This window comes from Engystomops pustulosus, chromosome 2 (assembly GCF_040894005.1).
Source record: "Engystomops pustulosus chromosome 2, aEngPut4.maternal, whole genome shotgun sequence".
NCBI lineage: Eukaryota > Metazoa > Chordata > Amphibia > Anura > Leptodactylidae > Engystomops > Engystomops pustulosus.
In genome coordinates, this window is record NC_092412.1 from 133,251,790 (window position 1) to 133,273,885 (window position 22,096).

At 40.3% G+C, this 22,096-nt stretch overlaps 2 protein-coding genes across 4 annotated transcripts in view; one reads left to right on the top strand and one right to left on the bottom strand.

Annotated features, from left to right (window-relative positions):
- On the top strand, window positions 1–16,878 carry CAP1 (cyclase associated actin cytoskeleton regulatory protein 1). Of its 3 annotated transcripts, none has more exons than XM_072136499.1 (13): window positions 1–153; window positions 914–1,020; window positions 1,107–1,207; window positions 1,858–1,935; window positions 2,414–2,557; window positions 3,008–3,093; window positions 3,226–3,331; window positions 3,433–3,622; window positions 4,986–5,176; window positions 6,830–6,953; window positions 7,428–7,510; window positions 14,249–14,392; window positions 14,516–16,878. In XM_072136499.1, exons 2-13 carry the CDS (start codon window positions 924–926, stop codon window positions 14,597–14,599), a joined length of 1,428 nt encoding a protein of 475 aa, XP_071992600.1. In that variant the 5' UTR covers window positions 1–153; window positions 914–923; the 3' UTR covers window positions 14,600–16,878. The 3 variants fall into 3 exon arrangements, with proteins under 3 accessions (XP_071992600.1, XP_071992601.1, XP_071992602.1); XM_072136500.1 differs by having other exon boundaries at window positions 142–251; XM_072136501.1 differs by lacking the exon at window positions 1–153 and adding an exon at window positions 797–821.
- PPT1 (palmitoyl-protein thioesterase 1) overlaps window positions 14,948–22,096 on the bottom strand; it is a 24,470-nt gene continuing 17,321 nt past the window's right edge. The window contains exons 5-9 of the mRNA XM_072136502.1: window positions 20,265–20,367; window positions 20,058–20,148; window positions 17,359–17,457; window positions 17,211–17,282; window positions 14,948–16,937 (exon numbers count right to left, since the gene is read on the bottom strand). Coding sequence (XP_071992603.1) covers window positions 16,815–16,937; window positions 17,211–17,282; window positions 17,359–17,457; window positions 20,058–20,148; window positions 20,265–20,367 — 488 coding nt within the window. The 3' untranslated portion in view covers window positions 14,948–16,814. The remainder of the gene's footprint in view (window positions 16,938–17,210; window positions 17,283–17,358; window positions 17,458–20,057; window positions 20,149–20,264; window positions 20,368–22,096) is intronic.

A 22,096-nucleotide genomic window follows, 5' to 3' on the forward strand; every position in this document is an offset into this window, starting at 1 on the left:
TCACAAACTGGTCGTAGCTTCACTGGTCTCTGCCTTATAAGGTGCCTCAGGTTCTCTACGCCCCGCCCACAGGTTGGCTTGCGGAAGTGATTTCCCGCGGCGCATACTGGGAGGTGACAGCCGGAAGTGGGGCAGAGAGGAGCCGCGGCGGAGGTGAGCAGGGCGGGGCTCTTACGGTCACCGTTACGGTACCGGCTAAGTGTATGTGCATACAAACTGTGCTTTAGGAATTGTGTGCGTAGAAGACGCAGGTGCGTTCTGTATATGTAACGATGTAGTGTGTGAACGGGGACTAGTTGTGAATATATTGAAACGTGTGGGGGAAACCTGCATCATGTCTCCCCTATAGTGTGCGCTATAGTAATGCTATTACCGGCGGGATTAGGCTGGTTAGCCGTTAACTTTTAAGTGGGAGATGTCTGCGCAATGGCCATGCAGTGTCCTGAAGTGATGAGACTTGTCCCTACTAAGGCTGATCATTTGTAATGTAATCCATAGATGCACTCTGCAGCCCGGGCTATGATCATGTAGTTGTACTCCGTGTATCTCACTATGTTGGGTTCAGTTCTCCTACATGCAGTCTCTTCTAATTCTAGAGGAGCTACCTGCTTGTCCTTCCTATGATGAGTGCTGGCCCGCCTCACAGCTGGATTGCACTTTATTTTGAAGCGTGAAAGTATAAGGCGGCGTTTGCATTTGTGGAATGTGTGGGGAGCTGCTGAGACACGCTTGTTCACTTCCTGTAGTATATATATATATAGGCTGTGTACCGTAGAGACTGCCACACTTGAAGACTTCCCCCACTTTCACAGCTGCTGTAGGTCTGTTGTCTGAGATGCTTCCTAGGTAGCGGACCTTCAGTATAAGTTATTTTCATACTTTCCTTCATTTTACGGTATTTATAATCACGTAGGTTGTAAATCATGGCGGATCTACAAAAACTAGTTGATCGCTTGGAGAAGGCAGTGGTGAAGCTGGAGTATATTGCAGGGGGGTCAGGAGCTGGATCTTCTGCTGCAGGTAAATGTCTTGGTGGCTTCTCAGCATATTGTATTCATTATAGATTAATGGATCACCTCATGCTTTTCTTATGTGATCTGATGCAGAAACGGCACAGTTCGTTCAGGCTTATGATGCTCTCATCGGTGGATCTGTAGGAGAATTTATGAAGCTTAGCAAGGAAATAGGTGGAGATGTGGAGAAGCAGGTTAGTATAATTGAGAGTCGAGCTTCCAGTAAATCTCTTTCAAATCCTAGCAAGACACATATAGAACGTAAAGCTCTTACAATTTGCTGATTTTTAAATAACTATTTATGTTAAATATATAATAATTCTGTCTCTATATACACAGTTCTCTGGTACTTTTAAGTGATTTGCCTTTTTAGCACAGGATGGACGAAAATAACAATTAGTGGAAATGTTGAAACTTTAATGAGTAACACAACTTTAACCTACCTGGGGTGCTATTATTGAATAAAATCTTTTAAACTCTGTTTCTATTATTGGCATTACAACTCTTATGAGTTCTGTGGTTTTTCCTGATTAGGACATGTTAACACTATAGGATAAGGCAAGGTCGCTCAAAAAGGGATACTAATAAATGTTGCATCTATTGTGAAGCTGATGGGTGTATAGTTTGCAACACCCCAAGACTTCCAGGATAACTGATATACTTGGGAACTGGGTTCCTTGATCTGCTTCCCCACCACCAAATATTGTGACTTTTTCTTATGCCCTTTGCGGCAGAAAACTTGTTTGCAAGAAATGATAAATCAGCCCCATTATTATTTTGGTAGAAAATAACTATTAATGAGTGTGCCTTCTGTACAGTTTAACATTGCGCTCTCATTCTTTAGGCTGGGTTGTTGCTTGTGGGACTAAACTTGCAACGTGAAATCTTGGTTAAAGCATCACAGTTTCAGCAGCCAGATGAGGTAGGCTTTCACTTGACATAGTATTTCCTTTCTTGCATATCGGTATTTCCTGTTGCATGCTAAACTGTTCCTTGTTTTTTGAGTATTGCAGATTCAAAGGTTCAGAGTACTTTAGGACAAGACTATTTACTTATGGCGCAATTATTTTCTACGTATACATTTTAAATAGTGAAGACAAGATTCACATTTTTATAATTGAATTCTGTATCTGTTAAAATCCGTGATTAGGTCCAGTAGTATATTCAGTAACATTCCAGTTCTATAATAAAAGCTTGTGAATAATTTAGTTGTTATATTTTTTTCTATAAGTGCCACTAAATAATAACGTGCTAAGCTGCACGTTTTAGTATTTTGTTTTATTTGTCTCTCTTTAGTAGGAGGATGTATCCGTTATTAAGAACAGATCACAAGGGAGGAGACATTTTGCAATAATATCTTTTATAATTTATTTCATTTATTGTAATTTTGTTTTCCATAGAAGGACCTTTCAGCGCTCCTAGCTCCTGTGTCCAAGCAAATTCAGGCGGTTCAAGAATTCAGAGAGAAAAACAGGGGCAGCAAACAGTTCAATCATCTTTCAGCCCTCAGTGAAAGTGTTCCTGCTCTTGGATGGGTCGCAGTGGTGAGCTGTCACTCATCCATTAATTTTCTGCAATGCCGTGTTCTCTTTTGTTTTAGTGGATTACTGCTACGTGTTTGTGTGGGTGTATGTATGATCCCCCATTGCTTGACAAAGAATGGCTAGCAATGTATGGATGAACTATTCTGAACATGGTCTAGTAGTAGAGGAGAAAAAAAAAGGTACCATGAAATTCTCTTTCCGGAATTATCACTTTCCTCAGATTCCAAGATCCAGTCCTGGGGCCAAAACTTAATCTTTCCATTGCTTCACGGCTTCCATTGTGTATAATCTGTTCCCATCACTCATGTTTAATATGGAAACATCGTAAACTATAGTCTGAGTGATCAAATTAATTATCTTAATGGAAACTAGTTGTTCCCAGCGTTTCTTCCTTTGAACATTGTACTTTTATTTTCTCTTGTAACATTTTTTTCACCCTGTAATTGACAGTCTCCCAAGCCTGGTCCTTATGTGAAGGAAATGACCGATGCAGCAATGTTTTACACTAATAGAGTCTTAAAGGAATTCAAGGATGTGTAAGTTGTGTTTATTTCATTCTCACCTATGTCCTTAGCAGCTCCTATTTGACGTTGTTTATACGCAAGTATAAACATTTAAAGATAAACATGGTGAACAAAAGTAAAGCGTTGGTGCCTCTTTTGTTTCAGTGATAAGAAACATGTAGACTGGGTCCGCTCCTACCTGAATATCTGGACAGAGCTACAGAACTACATCAAGGAAAATCATACAACAGGGTTAAGTTGGAGAAAGACTGTAAGTGTAATTTATTTATGTGTGAGCAATAAGATGCCAAACTGGAGTGACCCTTTTTAATTAGATTTTCAATTTTTCCACTGTGTATGTTTTATGCGTAGGGGCCAAAGGCTGGGCCTACCATTTCTGCACCATGTGCTCCATCTGCCCCCAAAGTTGGGCCACCTCCTCCACCACCTGGAGGACCACCTCCCCCTCCTCCACCTGCCCCAACATCGGCTCCAAGTGATGATTCTGTGGCTCGTTCACAACTTTTTGCACAACTTAACCAGGGAGAGAATATCACTAGAGGTAAGAAGTATGCACTCATTTTGATAACGTGGTAAAGAAAGAATGATCTAGGATCAAGGATTGTAAACCAAGAACACTTAAGACTGGATTCTGCCAGACACCAGCATGTATTTTAGATTCTTATACTCTATATCACCTAAAATTAGATTCCAGTGAGGCACTGTACCTTAATTTCAGCCATTTTTCTGATAAGCAAATTGGCATACTTGACCCTTATTATTTCGACTGACAGCTCCGTGTCTCTTCAAATATTGGGCACTGCCCTGTCTCCTTGCTGACAGGTCTCGCTGCTTGGAAATGATTCTGCATGGAACTAGTTCTTGGGAATCATTTGCCAATATTCAACTACAGACATACAGCTCTATTGTGTTAATTTTTTTATAAGGTGGATTTTGTTACATTCATGCCATGTGACGGGTGATGTCAGCTAAGGTCCTTTTCCCTGTAAAATTTACTGATCACAAATCCCACTAAACTGATCACATGAAATCCCAGCATTCCTCCTCGGGGGTTGGGGAGGAGTTGAAGTCCATGGCAGAATGGTGTGATTTCATGTGGTAGATATAGCAAATTGTAGGGGGTCAAAGGACATTAGATGACATAAACCTGGTCACATAACATGAAGTTCTAAATGGTGAGGAGGCATTGGGCATGGAGAGGGGTAGAGGGACCAGCTGAACAGGACACGACCCACTTATGCAAGTTAATATAAGATAAAGTTGATTTATGTTTTTTTTGTTTTTTGTTTTTTTTTTTTGCTTAAATGTGGCATTTAGTCAATTGGGCCTCCATGGGAACCTGCCACTAGCGGTAATGTTAAAATGCGGTGACAGGCTTCCTCTAAGCACGTGATAAGATAGTTGTTAAACTACCTTGTTCTCACAACACAAATGTCAGCTTTTGTTAATGCCATGTTCTACGCTTCCGTGCGCTTCCACGTTAAGCTTTTTAGATGCAGTATTTGATGTCCAAATCAGGACTGTAGTGAAAGAGAGGAGCAGTAGCACCTTTCAATTTGTTCTCGTCTATTATGATCCACACCTGCTTTTTTTGCTTTAAAAACTGCGTCAGAAAAACTGAATGTGGGAACATGGCCTCACAGATTGAGTCGGCATTGTGTATCTAGTTGAAAGCTGTTGCTGAATGGCTAATGTACACATAGCCAAGGATTATTAATTATAATACTAATAATAATCCGGCCATTGATTATTCCTCTAACAAGGGGCCATTTGCAATCTGCTTTGCAGGGTTCATTGTTATTCGTGGATTAACATAGTAGGATTATAAATTATATTTACTGTGGCTTTTTTTTCAGTCTTATCAGCTCTTTGATTGTAATGATTTTTGCATCCATGTCCTGTAGCCCTGAAACATGTGTCTGATGATATGAAGACTCACAAAAATCCTGCTTTGAAGTCACAGAGTGGCCAAGTCCGAAGTGGACCTAAACCTTTCACTAGTCCTAAACCAACAAACCTTGGTTCTCCTGCAGCTAAACCAGCTCCAAAGAAGGAACCACCTGTGCTTGAACTAGAAGGCAAGAAGTGGAGGGTTGTAAGTATACCACCAAACATTCAGCAAACTTTGCTTATGGTTTGTGCTCAGGAGATTAAAGGGGTTTTCCCATAAAATTTAAGTTGGGCCCTATCCACGGGGGCTTGGCAATTTCCATCGGCTCCATAAAGATTAATGGAGCAGGACGGTGATGCAAAGCCTTCTGCTCCATTAGTGTGACGGAAAGGCGAGGTTTTGCGATCTGTGGGCGATGGCTTCTGATGTTAAATTATTCATGCCTCCTTCATTGTAACCGTCCTCCTCTAGGTGCCGAGAGCCGTGACGTCACCAAGCTCTCGGCACCTATCGCGCATGCACAGATAGTAACTCTCGTACAGCCGGCCGGCGATATGTGCTGAGAGCTTGGTGACGTCACGGCTCTTGGCACCTGAAGGAGGAGGTTACAATGAAAGAGGTGTGAATATTTAAACATCGGAAGCCATCGCCCTTCCGAAGATGACGAAGGGGTAGCACCGGAGGGCTATTTACATGTATGTAAATAGCAGTGGTAGATTTCCTTTAAATGAAGATAGAGGCCCCACAGTAGTGCTACCTTTTATGAATAAAGCAATTTTATAATTGTACAATTAGAGCCAAGATGTTGAAACCTGAATGTCAGGAACTTGTAGTGTACGACTGGATCCCCTGTGCGGGATATTTCGCCTATACCCAAGATCAATATTTACAGTTAATATATACCATGGGGGTACAAAATCGGGATACTGAATTGGCTATTGTTACCCATGAGATCATTGACCTAGTTGTAGCAGATGGCACTAAAGGGTACATAAGGATATATAACCCCTTACTAGCATTGCAGCATACAAAGCATCCCTTAAAGGGGTTGTCCGAGACTGTAGGGAGAAAAAAAACCTTGTTGGCTTTAAGGGGGCTGCTTAAAAAATTAAACATTTACTTGCCTCCTGGCGTCCCAGTGGTTTGTGTATTTGGTCTGTTATTAGGTGTTTATTGTAGACGGAAAGCAAATACAAAATTCGAACACATGTGGGGCCAATGGCTAGATACTGTCGGGCTGCCTTCGATATCCACTCTCGACATTTCTGTAACTGCTTATGTCCTGTTATCGGATACTCGTTTCCTGTTATAACGTGATGCATACAAGCTGTACACTTATCTTTTGATCCCTTAGCTGACGCTATGATATGTATTTTGTCTACACTTCTGGGTTGGGGGGGATGTTTGTCTCAGTGGGGGTGAGAATGAGAGGGAGGGCGTAATTTGGAGTAACAGGCCTGTAAAATATGAAAATGTTTTCATTAAAAAAAATTTATAGAAATGGGTACCTTTCTGTCTAGAGAGCTTGAAGCTACATTAGGTTGTAGTGTGTTGCTTATTGTGACTGATACTCAACGTGGGAGCAAGTTAAATACTGTGGGTGGATTGCTGTATGCTCCCCATGTATGCAAAAGAACAAATTATAATCCTTTCTTGACAGGCACCAAGTAGTGCAAACCAGTCATGGTTCTAGGACATTTTGTGCCAGGACTTGAGTAAGTCAGACAATCAATGGTAAAGGTGATGAGATATTGGCTTATGAGAATCTGTCACTTGTCCATCAGGATGGCCCCTAGAGAAGACAATGGGCTATGAAGACTCTTCAATATACTCATACAAACCATTTGTCTTTTACAGGAAAACCATGACAATGCCTCCAATCTGGTGATCAGTGACACCGAGCTTAAGCAGGTAGTTTATGTATACAAGTGTGTGAACAGCACCTTGCAGATCAAGGGAAAAATCAACTCCATAACTATAGGTGAGTAAAGTAATGGATTCACTGTACAATAAAGGTTATAAAAAAAAGTTACTTTGACCGGAGCTCCACAGTTTCCTTGTTCGTTCTTTCCAATCAAATATTCAACCAGTCCGTTGTTTGATGGTCAATCTCTCTCCAGAGGATAAAAATAGGCCACCATTCAGACCAACTCCATCACGTTTCATTGCCACTATTCCCCATAGCAAACCACTAAAAGAAATATGCGTATGGATATTGTAGTATGTTCTTTACACTTAAAATTTATTTAGTAAAATATACTCACAAAATGTATAATAAAAATGCGTATATAGAATCACAAACCAGACACCAGTCTCACATGTCCGCCCAAATATGTTTTATGGATCGGTCCTAGGCTCTGGTTAGCTCCTAAAGGGCAAAGTGTGCAACACATAGATAAAAACAATATAGTTTGTTGTTTCCCTATCTTACATCAGTGTTCTTAAATATCTGCAGACAACTGCAAGAAACTTGGCTTAGTATTTGAAGATGCAGTAGGGATTGTGGAAATCATTAACGCTCGCGATGTTAAAGTGCAGGTAAGTGCAGGATTACTTCAGCTAATGCTTTGAGGACGTAGTGGATTAATGCCAATTACTTTATTTGGTGTGCTATTTGCAAAAAAAAATGTTTTTGCTTTTTTTTGTGACGCATGGCACTTTTTTTTTGGGGTGGGGGGGTTTAACTTCAAAATAACATTAACCCCTTCATTACTGTCGGCCATTGGTTCCTGAATGTCGAGGTCAATTTTTGAAGTTATGCTATGCTTTTCTTTAAATGACGATATCTCTGGAAAAGTTTTACACATCGTGACAATTTTTACTTTTTTTATTTTCATGGCATGTGAGACTTTTTTCTTTTTTTTTTTTTTTTTAATTAAGTAGTAACCAAATGTTCTACATGTGTACATAATTATTCCTTCACCCTTTCCCAGGTTCAGCTACAGATGCAGAAAGGTGCATGCACTTCTGTAAAGTGAAAGTGTTTCCTGCAGCTCCTTCTATATTCTACCTTCAGCTGACAGGCTGGAGGGGAGCACACGTCAAACGCCTAGATCTCTTGAACCCTTGCATGTAGAAACACTTTCTAGTGTCTTATTAAACAGGATAGTCTCCTCTATGCCTCTATGATATATGGATTGTGCGTGGATGCTTAAAGAGGTATTCCCATTTCAACAAGTAATGGATATTATTTGAAGAATGAAAAGTTATACAAATTTCCAATATATACTTTCTGTATCGATTCCTCACGCTGTCCGACATCTCTGCTTGCTGTGCTTCTATGGAAATCTTCCATGTTTGTTTCCAGTGGACAGAAATCTGACCATGGTCATACAGGTGCACGGCTCGTTATGTCACACAGCTCTAAGTTATCTATGTGATCTAACGATCTGTGTGACTATGGCCGAAATAACAATGCAGCTTTCTATAGAAGGTCGGCAAGCAGAGATCTAGAAAACTGAATTGATACAGAAAGTATATTGGAAAATTTTATTTTCATCTTACAAACAATTACATTAATTTGCCGAAGTGGGAATACCCCTTTAAGAGAACCGGAGATATCCATTGTTAAAGTTACAATCGGGAATACAAAGCTGTACATCAAAATCATTCTTCTGTTTAAAATTATGGTTCTATGTGCCATAGTTCAGGGGATATGACCGTTTTAAAGTTGGTCACTGTCAAGATGTTTATAGACGTCCTTTCTGCATGGTGTATGTGCAAATAGGATGTATATAGCCGTATGGCGGTTGTGAAGAATGCTTTGATCTATAGTATGCATATAATTTGACAAATATGGGAATGCCTGAGAGTCTGGAGATCTTATTGCTTTTTTTGCTGGTCCCGTTTGAAAGGAGCAGCAGATGACTAGGCACAGTTGTTTAATCCCTTAACACAGAGGCCCTTTTGCATTTCCATTTTTCACTCCCCCACCTTCAAAAATCTATAATTTTTTTTAATTATTTTTCCATGTGAAGAGCTGTATGACAGTATTGGATATTTCCGGCTGTGTACTGGGAAGCAGAACAAAATACAGTGAAATTGGTGAAAATGACATGTCTACTTTATTGTTTGGGTTGGTGCGATCACAGGGATAACAAATTTGTATAGGTTTTAGGTTTTATGTTTTCATACATTTACAAAAATTAACCACTTAACTTTTTCATGCTTTGGTGTACGGAGTGGTGACCTTTTATGACTTTTTCAATGCTTCTATTTACAGGACTGTACTTTTTTTTTATTGAAATTTTTATATTTTTTCAAAATGGCAAAAAGCCATTTGACTTTGGACACTATTTTCTGTTACAAGGTTAAACGCTGTGAAAAACGGTTATATTTTGATTGGACACTTTGGGACTCTGCGATACCTAACATGTTTATGATTTTTACTGTTTATATGACTTCTAGGGAAAGTGGGTGACTTGAATACACCCCAGGGTACTTTAACCCTAGGTTGTCTGTTCGTACCAGCATATGGGGATTTTCCAATTGCAGATTGTAATAAATAGGTTAAAACTAGACAGCCTCTGGTCTTCAGAAGACCCAAGGTTGTCATGGGGAGCTGCAATCTTCACCAGGATGGCGGTGCCCATGCGCCACCATTATTATTTTTTTTTTTAATTTTTAAAGCCATTGGCAGCGATGGGCTATCAATTGCGGGTGTTACGGGTAAGTGTTTGCTGCAACATGCAGCAAAGACTTATCGGCTGTGGAGATGGCTCAGCCTGTGAGCCCTCTCCATTCACCCACATCTGACTTGTGACGTACTACTACGTCACGTGTCGGTAAGGGGTTAAGAGGCTGCCAGAGATAATGGAGGCACCGCAATAATGTTTGATAAAAACATCGCAGATGGTGTTTTCAGTGTTGATCTCTCCACCAGATGCATTTGAATATGTGTTAAGTTGTCATCTGTGACAGCTCCTTTTCAGTACTGGCAGTCTCCGGGTTACGTAGAAGATCTTTAGGTTTGTACTTAAAGGGAACCTACCACCACGGATCCACCTATAAAGGTAGATCGGGTGGTAGGTGCATCTATAGCAGTGATGGCAAAACTTTTAGAGACTGAGTGCCCAATCTACGACCAAAATCCACTAATTAACTGTGAAGTGCCAATGCAGCATTTTAAGCAGTAACTTTATTGCTACGTGTTCTTCCCCATCTTTCAATTGTATCGGCCTCCTAAGGCCACCAATACAGTTAAAAAGAAAGAGGTTCTCTCTGTAGAGGAAGAATGGTGCGTCCTGCAGGATGACCTCCAAAGATAATGCAGTTCTGTCAACACCACCTCACTTTTCCCGCAGTTCCAAATAGCCAATAAAGTGTTGCTTTAAAATTGTGCTGAGAGCAGCATCTCATAAGTTGCCTGGGACTGCAGGAAGATTTGGTGGATTTGGTCCTGTTTGGTGAACTCTGTCCTGTGGTGATGGCCTGAGTGCCCACAGAAAGGGCTCGGAGTTCCGCCTCTGGCACCCGTGCCATAGGTTCGCCACCACTGATCTATAGGATGTGAGGAGAGGCCTTTTGAGGGCTAATCTTAATAACTTTTCAGAAAATTTACATATTAGCAGAGGCTATTGGGGCGTGTAGTAGCCAGAGCTGAGGCTACACGGCGCGGCTACTCCACGCCCCAGTAGCCTCTTTGATCCGCCTACCAGATAACTTCGGCGCGCAGCTCCTCATAGCTGTGCGCCCTCGTCCGCGATGCCTGCCATCTGCGCATGCATCGCTGTGCGCTGAAGTTATCTGGTAGGAGGAGGCTACTGGGGCTTCATTGCAAACACTTTTAATAACACTTATGTTGACCCTTGCAGCCTGGGGCTAAAATTCAGAGACCACCTGTGTACAGATTGTCTTGCGTCTCTACCTCTTATACATTTCCCCCTGATATATTTAATTGGATGTGATCTAGAGGGGTTTTGTAAAAATATTGATATGTCAAACAAATATATCCTCAATATCAGATTGGGGGTCAAACGTTCAGAGCCCCACAGATCAGATGTACTCTGCAGCTAATAAAGAATGAAACGGGAAGCTGATGGCCATGTTCTCAATTTAGAGACTGAACTCTGTATAACAGCAGATCTGTGGTGACAAAGGAGAGAGCTGGTCTGTCCTCTAAAATAAAAATTGGGCTAAAGTGACTACCATAAAAATCAAGTATGGATAAACCAGATGACACTTGCACATAGATCAAGGATTTCAAGTTTGTTTTTGTTTTTTTTTTAGAAGGGAGGAACCTATGAATAACAAATATAAGATTTCCACAGTCAAGGTACCTGGGTCTATGAGTAGGTGCTTCTAGTTGATCATGCTTGATTTTGATGGTAGATTTTCTTTAAGCTGCTGAGGACAACTGTGTGTATTTTTAGCCCAGAAAACACTTAATCGTTTAAAATATAAAAACTGTAGACAGACCCAGTTTAGCGTGATCTTGCAGACCTACATTCCTTTTCCAACATTGGGAGAGAAAAATGAACAGTACTGCACATCCACACATTAACCTCTTCCCGCTCAGCGTCCGATATATCGGACGCTGAGCTGATGCCGGTTTGGCTCAAGATCTGAGCCGAACCGGCATCGGGAAAGACAGGGTGCCGGCTGTGACTGATAGCCGGCACCCCAGTGTAACACCCGCGATCGGAGTTGTCTCCGATCGCTGGTGCTTAACCCGTTAAATGCCGCGGTCAGCGCGACCGCGGCATCTAACATGTATCTGGGGGGTCTTTCCCCCACGATCGGCCCCCCCGAACCGTTTTCGGGGGGCGCCGATCGTTGCTATAGTAACTCTGGGGTCCGATCTGGACCCCAGAGTTACCTGCAAGAATTGCCAGTAAGATGGCGTCTGTGACGTCATCTTACTGGCACAGTGCCAGCCTATGCAAGTGTATAGGCTGAAACTGATAATACTCTGCAATACATCAGTATTGCAGAATATTATCATGAACAAGCAATCAGAGGATTTCTTGTTCATGTACCATGGTATAAAAGTGAAAAAGTAAAAAAAAAAATGTTATTCAATAAAAAAAATAAAGTAATAAATCACTAAAAATGCCCAAAACATATAAAGAGACATATAACTAAAAAAAAGTCTAAATCATAACACAAACCCCACATATATAGTATCACCGCGTCCGTAACAACCCGTAGAATAAAAGTAAATCATTATTGAACCCCCACGATAAACGCCGTAAAAAAAAACTGCTATAAACCTTCCAAAAATTATGATTTTTAGCTATTCAATCCCACAAAAAATGCTATAAAATGCGATCAAAAAACCATGTGTACTCCGACATGATACTGGTGCAAAGTACAACATGTCCCGCAAAAAACAAGCCATCAACCAGCTCCGTAGCCAAAAAAGTAACAATGTTATGCCACTTGGAAGACGGCAATACAAAAATGATAGATTTTTCCCCACATTAGGGTTTTGTTTGACGAATATATTTTCTTACGTTTTACTAAATTTAAGTCTGGTATCCCCGTAATTGTATCGACCCATAGAATAAAGATAACAGGATTATTAGTCTATACGGTGAACACCAAAAATAAAAGGGTAAAAAATCCAGTACAGAATTGATGCTTTTCTACTCCTGCCCTCAAAAAAAGTTCCTAAATTTTCAATAATAGGTGATACCAACCCCAAAATGGTAACAATGGAAAAAGCATCTCATCGCGCAAAAAAAATGGCATCACATGGCCCCAATAACGCAAAAGCGAAAATTTTATAGCCTTCAAAAGGGGCCAATGAGGAAACTAAAATCCTGGCAGCTGCAGGGCGCTCCTTCCCTTCTGCGTCTCGCTGTGCGCCCATAAAACAAGTAACGGCCACATGTGGGGGGTCTTTGTACTCAGGAGAAATTGCAGAACAAATTGTATGGTGGGTTTTCTCTTTTTATATTTTGGAAATGTGTAAATTTTAGTGCTAAATGAACGTATAAGGGAACAATTTGACCATTCTAAATTTCACCTCCATTTTGATTCAATTACTATGAAGATCTCAAGGGGTTAACAATCTTCGTAAAAGCTGTTTCTGATAGCTTGAGGGGTGCAGATTTGAAAATGGGTTGGTTATATGGGGGGTTTTGATGCTAAATATGTAAAATTTCATTCCAAACTGTATTTATCCCCAAAATAGTCAATTCTGAAAATCCGGAAAAGCGATATTCTTTTTGTAAGCCGCGTGACATCAAAATAAATTATCCAGACATATCAAAAATTATGAAAATGTAAAGTAGACAAATGGGAAATGTTATTCAGCAACTTATTTAGGTGGTAAATCTATCTGCCTGAAAACGCAATGATTTTGAATTTCGAAAATGGCAAATTTTTCAAAAAATTTATCATATTTTCTTTTTTTTTGTAAATAAACGCAAAACTTATCAGCCAAAATTTACCACTAAAATGAAGTACAACATGTGGGGAAAAAACAATCTCAGAATCGTTTTGATAAGTAACAGTGTTCAAAAGTTATAACCATATAAAGCGACGCAGGTCAGAATCCAAAAAATCGGGCTGAGCCTTAACCTGCAAAATGGCTGCGTCCTTAAGGGGTTAAACAATGGTCTATTGTCGCTAGCCTACATTGACAAAATTAATTTGAGGTTCTTGGTTACATTTTGATCAAATTGCATAAGCCTACATCACGGTGACCTTTTTCTAGTGGGTACCTATGCTATTAGGATAATAAAGCATTCACGGCCAGTGCAACACAGCGCCAGCAGGGACCAGCACCACAGAAGCAGTAGGAAGTATGTAAACAGTTCTTGAATACTCGCTGTTCCATGTGGGCTTAGACACTGGTTGAGAAGAAGTAGTTGGTCACCATATACAGTCTCCTAATTTAAAAACACCTGGGTCGAATGGGGCTGAGTGCTGGTACCAGACAAAAAAAAAAGGGGATAGAATAGAACTAAAACAACGTTGGGAGAGAAAACTGGACTGCACAACCACACATCATACAATGATCTATTGTCGCTAGACTACATTCTCAAAACAAACTTGAGGTTCTTGGGTACATTTGGCTTTTTGATCAAAATGTAACTCTGAACCTCTAGTTTGTTTTATTAATATAGCCTAGTGGTAATAGATATTGTATGATGTGCGGTCCAGTATTTCTTTTCTCCCAATGTTGATGCATTCCTTAACAATAGAATGTAAATTATTTAGAAAGTTGTATATTCAGTATAGATGTTATGGCAGTAATGGTGTATGTGCAATCTAGTTCTGCTAACTAATGGTAAGTTGCCCTTACTTTGTTTCCTCCATTCTCGTTAGGTGTTGGGTAAAGTGCCAACTATATCCATCAATAAAACTGATGGCTGTCACGTCTACCTAAGCAAGGACAGTCTTAGTTGTGAGATCATCAGCGCCAAATCTTCAGAAATGAATGTTTTGGTCCAAAACAGTGGAGGAGAATTTGTAAGTATATTGTATTGGACCACTTTTGCTGTGGTTTTTTTTTTTTTTTTTTTCTTGTAACCTCTAAATATTTGCCCAATGGCCACCTGTTTAATGTTTACTGTGGACATTGTTTTATTGTAGAGCGAGTTCCCTGTACCAGAACAGTTCAAGACTGTTTGGAATGGTGCGAAGTTGGTGACAACAGTGACTGAGATTGCAGGGTAGATGCAGTAACCTGCCTGCAGTGACATGGGCTGGACACCATGTCCTCTCCAGCCCCCTCTGTGTTCTCTCTGCTGCTTATTTCTTGAGGATTACTCTAGCTATAGGTAGAGATCTGATCCTCGCTGATCAATGCCCTACTGTATCACACCTGATTAGTGCCAGAAGTCCACTGAGAGCTGCTTATGCTTACCTGCTGTCCTACCCCTCCTGTGCCAATTGATATGGAGAGGTCCTGACTGTCATAAACTTGATTCTGGGTAGTGGCTGGATGACCAGTAAAATGTTAATTGGACCAAAGTTTAACTAGATAATGCGCACTTTGTAAATGGATCTTTTTCATTCCATATACGGGGAATAATACAGCTCCTGATTATTGGCCAATCCTTTTCAGCACTTCCAGGGTTTACTTAACTTTTTTTTTTTTATATATACACATAAGCATCTTCAGATATATGCAATGGTTTTCCCTCTTCTATGAATTACTTCTCTGGCCTGTCACCTCTGTACTGATCCTAAACTTAAACTAATATAATGCCAATGTGTACTGAACATTTCCAATATGTATGTAAGCAGGTTCTGCTCTAATACTAAGGGAACAGAAGCGGTTCTTGCACAGACTGTGGAATATACAAGTTTACAAATCAAGCATTTTATTAAAGATTCAAAGTAAAGTTAAAAATAAAGTTGTTTGCTTTTTTTTCCTTAATATAAAGATGAAAGGCAGGTTTGTAAGAGACAGGGATGTATTATCTATACAACACTGAGGTCATGTGCCTTATGGGATCTGTTCATCCTTCAACTGAACAAATAGTAGTCATCAGGGAAAGTTCAACTTTGCAATAGACTAAGTGGCTAGTGATTGGTTTTATGGTATATTCTCATGGGACAGAGTTGGCATACAATGTGCCAGCTCTTTATAAATCACCCCTATAATGTAACATATGCTAATTCTGACACAACTTCAGACCACAAGAGATTTTACTAAGAGAGAGCCACATGTATTTGTTTTTCAGCTGCCACTTTTTCAAATTTCCTAAAATTGGTCTCAATTTGTGATACATGTGATGAGTTGCCAGTTAATCTCACTTTTGTGGTGTGCAACTTGGTCCCAAATAGTAGCTCCCAAAATTAAGTCTGGGTCGAGCATGCTCTGTTTCAGGTGCAAGAATGGGACAGTTTTAGAGCCCAAAAGTCTCACATCTGGGTTACAGAGATAAACCTGGGACACTGCATTAAATCCTTGAGGCAGCTAACTTTAGTACAATGTTTAGTTTGAGACTTTTTATGAGATTTCTTGACTCCTAAAAAGTTGCACAAAAGAAAGCAATAGGAATGGATACATGTATTGTCTCTAGTAGCACTCATCCCTCCCCTCTTCATAGGAAACAGTGCTGCCCGATTGTACATTCAGGGAAAGAAAGCATGCGTCTGCACGACTGCCATGTGAATGGGGCCTAAGATGTGGACAAGTTCAAATGCTTTCTTCTCTCCAGGGGAAATAGAATTGGATACATTGGTGGTTTTACATTGACAGCTTATCCTTATGCAACAACTTTGAGCATGAAATTAACCACAGAACAGGAAGAGAAACTATTTGTAGCAGCTCTGAGTAAATGGGGAGGAGGGGCGCTTGTACAAAAGTACCCTTTTCTGTTACAATATGACACTCAGTAGATTACCATGTATATACTAGAGGGTGGGAAATGCATTGGTCACAGAGTTGCGCTCCCCCTGTAATTAAAAAAAAAAAAAAGACTGTACTCACTTTTGTGATGCGCGCGCCTCCCCCTCCTTGCTTTGGATCCTCACGCGCGCACACACACCATTGTTTGTGAGCCGCTGGTATCACAAGGGTACCCGAAGAGGACTTTCGTTGGAAAGGAGAGTAGTGTTCATTTTTTTTGTTTGTTTTTAATAGACTCCAGTCTAAGCTGAGTTAGGGTTTTTTTTAGCACAAATTGTGTGCTGAAAAACTGCCTATGCGCTATATAGATTGCTGTGTAAGTAGAAAAGGAAAAGTACATCTTGGTTTTGCAGTTAGAGTAGGGCCATCATATGAAATTGAAGATTGTGTTGTAGAGACACTTTAACACTAGGTTAACAGTATTTAATTCTAGATGGAGAGGCTATGAAATTTATTGCTAGTAGTGAAATATTATTCCAGTGCAACTGACAGAAGTGCTTTTCTCAGAATATAATCTGAACACAGGGAACATCAATTGAGAAACGGTAAGATATTCTCGTTGAACCATTTGTCTGTAAAACTCAAGTGGTCGCCATCTGCAGCCAAAAACACCAACTTTCCAGCCTTGTCCATTTCCCTCAAACCCAAGCGATCCTATAAATAAAAACAAACAAACATGAGAAAAACCATCCGTAACTATACATGGACCATAAGATACCTAAGGAATATTTTATGTAAGTAACCTATGGATCTGTATTTGCTGCCTTTGTGTATCTTCTGTATTTTTTTAAGATCTTAACACTTTGTTGTCAATTACTTAAAAAAAAAAACCTGATGGCAGTACACTTACTCTTATACTAGAATGAAACCCAAGGGGTTTTCTCCAAAAATTTGAAAGAAGCTAGTGAAATATAAACAATTAGTTACCTCTGTATAGAGAGAACTCTCCTGCAATGTCATGGTCACTTTGCTTTGTCCAGGTTTGTAGAATCCGAACCACTAGAAGAAAATAGTTGTGAATATTCTATTTCCAGGGCAGATACATTGTACAATATTGATGTAAAGTTCTACTAACCTCAGAGTCAGCAGGATCCACCATTGAGTCTTTAAGGAATTTCACCATAACAAACTTTTCCAGACTTTGAAGATTGCGTTTGTAACTCTCATTTATACTCTGAGAAGATAAAACAAGCCGGTACAAATATTACATTGCAAGTAGCTAAAAAGAAGCATCTCATGACTAGGGCTATGCTTCCATTCCAGCTGACAGAAATAAAGCTTCCTACTACTATAAATCTTCCCTAATTTGGTGCTGCCAATCCACCTATTCTTTTTTCAGTGGCAATAATGTATCTGCTGACCATACCATATATATAAAAAAAAAAAAAAAGTCTAGTTATTGCTGTGATATTTGCTGCTACTTTACATCACAGCAGAATATCAAGCAACAGGCATTGCAACTAATCCACTGTAAGTATGTAGCCTAAATTGCTATTAGGTTTTGCAGCAAGATGATTGTAGGATGTCCAGCAAGCACTGTAGGAATAACTTCTCAATATCAGCCAATAACAATTAAATGAATTGGTCTATTTATATTGTGCAGAGGTGGTGGGTTTAAGGAGATTATCATCAGAATCACAGAAGGCAGACCCCGAAGGCCATGCCTTTCCTTCCTCCAGTATGACGCTGGCTGCCCGCGCTCCAGGCAGAGAGGCAGTGACATCACAGGTAGTATCTATGTCACCAGCGCTCTGCCTGTAGTAGGGGAGAGAAGAGGCTTACAGCCTCGTAGTGGAGAGGTGAATAAATTAAAAATACGGCAGAGGGGCTCTGTTGACTTTTAGAAAATATGTAAATGAGTCAAATTCCTATATATAGAAAAAAAATATAGCAAAGGACTCCATTTCATTGGACGAAAATGTAAGCATAACCCTGAGATTTCCTTTAACTAGGATAAGCCATAAATACCAGATTAGCAGGGGTCTGACCTCTAGGAGTTCCACTGATCAGAACATAAGGTGACTTTATGCTTTCTACACCTTGGAACAGTAGCATATGAAGACAAGGTGCTGGACTTGTGTAAACATTGAAAACTATCATTCATAGCGCAGACCAGTAGGAAGTAGAACTGTGTCTAACATAGAAACTGCTTTCCCTTTTATATGGGGACTAACCTTCAAAAGGAACTTTGCATAAAATCAGTAGCACAGGTGAACAGGAAAACTTAAATATATATATATATATATATATTCTATTTACAGAGAAAACAGCTTCCTTTCCTCCTATTTTGGCTCATTCCAACATTGTTTTCATCACATGCTATACTTTTGCAAATCCACCAAAATGTTCCAAACACTAAACAGAAAAGAAATCTATGGTCCAGAAGTCAAATTTCTCTTTCACTTTACTTTTACTCCTGTGCACTGTGTGTACCCAAGGAGCAGTTTATGCCAACATATATTTATTGAATAGAAATTATACATTAAATGGGTGCAACACCATTTCATATGAGGACAAACTCATATTAGGGCAGATAGCAGGGCACATAAGGAAAGAGAGTGACAGTTTTGTTTTTGCGGAGCCAATACATTGAAATGCCCAGACAGTGACCTTATCTTTGGAACTACCCTCCTCATGGAATCTATCAAGTGGTGATAGATAGACCCTCAGATGTTGCATTAGATTTGGTCCCAAAAGTCTATATTCAAATTTAGTTTTGGGACAGTAGGTTAGGACAGTGTTCCCCAACCACCGGTCCATGGCCCAAGACCGGGCCATGGAACACCTGGTTCCAGGCCGCGCTGGGGTTCCAAGACTGCTGCAGGGGAACAAGGAAGGTGAGTATTTTTTTTTGTTTTTAGTTCAGCTGGGAAAGTAGAGAGTGTGGGAGGGGGGCTTCTTCAGGAAATTGGACAATATTAGCTAGGCACACAGGGAGTTATGTGGGGCATGCAAACTTACATTTATGGCTATGAAACAGAAACCAGACTGTATCTCCCCCCCCCCCCCCCCCCACCTACCGGTCCCTGGAGAAAATATATGTTTACAGCCGATCCCTGGGCAAAAAAAGGTTGGGGACCACTGGGTTAGGATACACACTCTGAACGTGACCATAGACATACTGATAGAGGCCTTCTTTTGGTCTCTGCTCAGTATACATCTCATCCAGCAGGAAACTCAGAATGAAAAGTAGTTGGCACTATATCATCCCGCTTCCAATTTAAAAAAAACATTTAAAACGTTATTTTCAGCAGAGACCTCTATAGCTTATGGAGGGTAGGTATAGTGGCATCTGTCTGCCATAGGTTATAATGGCCTCCACTTAATCTATACTGTGGGTGTTCCCTCAGTGATGTTCAGGTACATCATCAGCACCAAATTACAAGCTGCTGCCAATGTCCTCTCATCTTTCCTTCAGGACAAGCAGATAAACTTCTGAACTTGAGGACGTATCCCACTGTATAAGCATACATTGGAATATGCTGCCGCCCTCCATCGTAGGTATACAATGAGAATCCTCCCAACGTGAACGTAGCCCAAGCTGTGTGGCTACACCTAATCCTGCTCTATTATCTGATGTGGTCTCACACAATTTATGTATGGAATGTATTCGTTATTTTTCCACACACAAAACCCATCTTAAAATTTGAGCCATAGAAAAAGATTAAAGGGTTTTAGAGGTCAAAAAAACATGAAAACACATAATTTTCTTATTATGATGTATGTGTTTGGTGAAAAATGCAGGTGGGAAAAAAAAAAGAAAAAAAAACTCACACGCTCCTGGTTAATGTCTGCCAGGAATATGCTGCCATTTCTGTAGTGGGCTTCATTCAGAGGGTCATGCCAATATTCCGCCTGTACCAAACTGAAAGACAGCAAGTACCTAGTTAATACACATGCAGTTGGAAATCAACCAACAACAGTTTACTGCTAAAATCTGGGGGTTACAACAGACAGCAGCTTCTCTATTTTTGCACTTACTGTTCCTGTACGACTTTGGTGTAGGCACCAACATTTAACGTCTCCCTGATCCAGTCACAAATGTGTGAGCTTTCTCCAGGACACCGTGGGAAGCCATATACCCCTAAGGATAAAGCACAGAAAAAAAAATTACGCTTTGGAACACAGAAGCCACTTTGTAAATCTAAAACGGCAGTGGTACAAGCACTGATCTATGATAATAAAGTTGCTTACCTCCACACTGCAACCCTTTCTACAGAAGCATAGACATCAGCTTTTTTTTTTTAGTTCAGTTTGTGTCAGGGTTGTACTACATATAAATGAGAGATTGTGTTTCTAATATTATGTGTTATGCTCCATGAAAAATTAAGCTGCTTAAAAGGCCATTTCATGTAGGCAGAGCTTTTTACACTTTTATGATACATTTAATTATATGCATTTTAAAATTATTCGTTTTGTCTGGCTTTTTTGGCATTTTTTTGCAACTTTAGCATTGTGGTGTAAACATAGAGCCACTCCCAAAACACATTGCATAACAATTTGTATAGTTACTCCAGTCCCCTGCTGTTGACCTATGGGATCTATGAATTTTGTGACTTTATGAAGAAAAAAAAGTAGTAGCATAAGAACATTTATTAAAGGCCTAAAGCCATTTAAATGAATCTGAGCTCCAGAAATAGAACTGTCCCAAGGAGCCTGTCTAATGATAAACAACCTCCTTGGCATTTGTCCTCTGTACTTAAAGAGAACCCGTCATGCAAAATAACCCCTCTAATCTAAATATATTTTCATAAACTGCCATTAGAGAGCATTGCCTCTATCCCTTCATTGTCCCTCTACATGCCTGTAAACCTAAGCAATGAGGTCCTAAAGCTGTATGCAAATGACCTGTGCAATGTCCAATGAGTCATTAGCATATTCAAGCTGTCCAGCTTATTCATGAGTGGGCGGTACAGCCACCCCCCCCCAGTGCTTGACTGACAGCCTGTGTAATGCTGTGATGGCTGCTCCATGTGCTTGATACAACAATGTGCTTGATATAGGAGAGATACAACAGCTCCGGGCAGCCATGTTATAGCCCGGAGGTATGTCAGGTACTTGTGTAGCTGATGTCTGTGTATCGCACATATGTATTAGGAGGATGCAGCATGTCAGCAGATACACTAACTATGCTTTACTATACATTACATGAGCAGGGGGAGGAGAGGGGAGGGGGAACAGGTGAAATCACTGCCTCTGACCATGTGACCAGCCTCATTTACATAATAAAGAAATTATGATTTTACAATGATTAATGTATGAAATGACTAGATAGAGGCTGTAATGGGATCCTTGTGAGCTGCTTCAACAGGTAGTAGTGACAGGACTAGTGACACACCTGCTGACAGGTGTCCTTTAAAGGGATATTCCCACAAAGACAAGATTCTTAAATGTACTCAGGATAACAAAATAACAAATTCTCTAAATCATGGTTATTAACAACAATGCAGCATTTCACACATAATTCCAACCCGTCTCTATCATTCCTGGTGTATACAATCTCAGTTGCCCCTAGACACGACCCTGTAACTTCTGAATTAGGGTTGAGTCCCCATCTTGGATTCCTGTGTGACAAAGTGGAGCTGAGATTTCTGAGTCTTTCTGCTCTGAGCCTGTGTTCACGCCCCCTGCACGGAGCTCATACTGACACTCACCCATTCACTTCCTGCCAGCACATCATGAGGAAAGAGAAGCTGTAAACTCCAGGCAGATAATGTAATATTAATATATATATCTGTACCCTGATAATGTAACCACATGGTCACCCCACAGAACTAGATGGATCATAATGTGTCTGCTTAGAGAGGCCCCGC

Coding starts and splice junctions, on each gene's coding strand:
- CAP1 (XM_072136499.1), top strand. CDS start 924: ATGGCGGATCTACAAAAACTAGTTGATCGCTTGGAGAAGGCAGTGGTG. Junction 1,021..1,106: donor AGCTGGATCTTCTGCTGCAG/GTAAATGTCTTG, acceptor GATCTGATGCAG/AAACGGCACAGTTCGTTCAG. Junction 3,332..3,432: donor GGTTAAGTTGGAGAAAGACT/GTAAGTGTAATT, acceptor TTTTATGCGTAG/GGGCCAAAGGCTGGGCCTAC.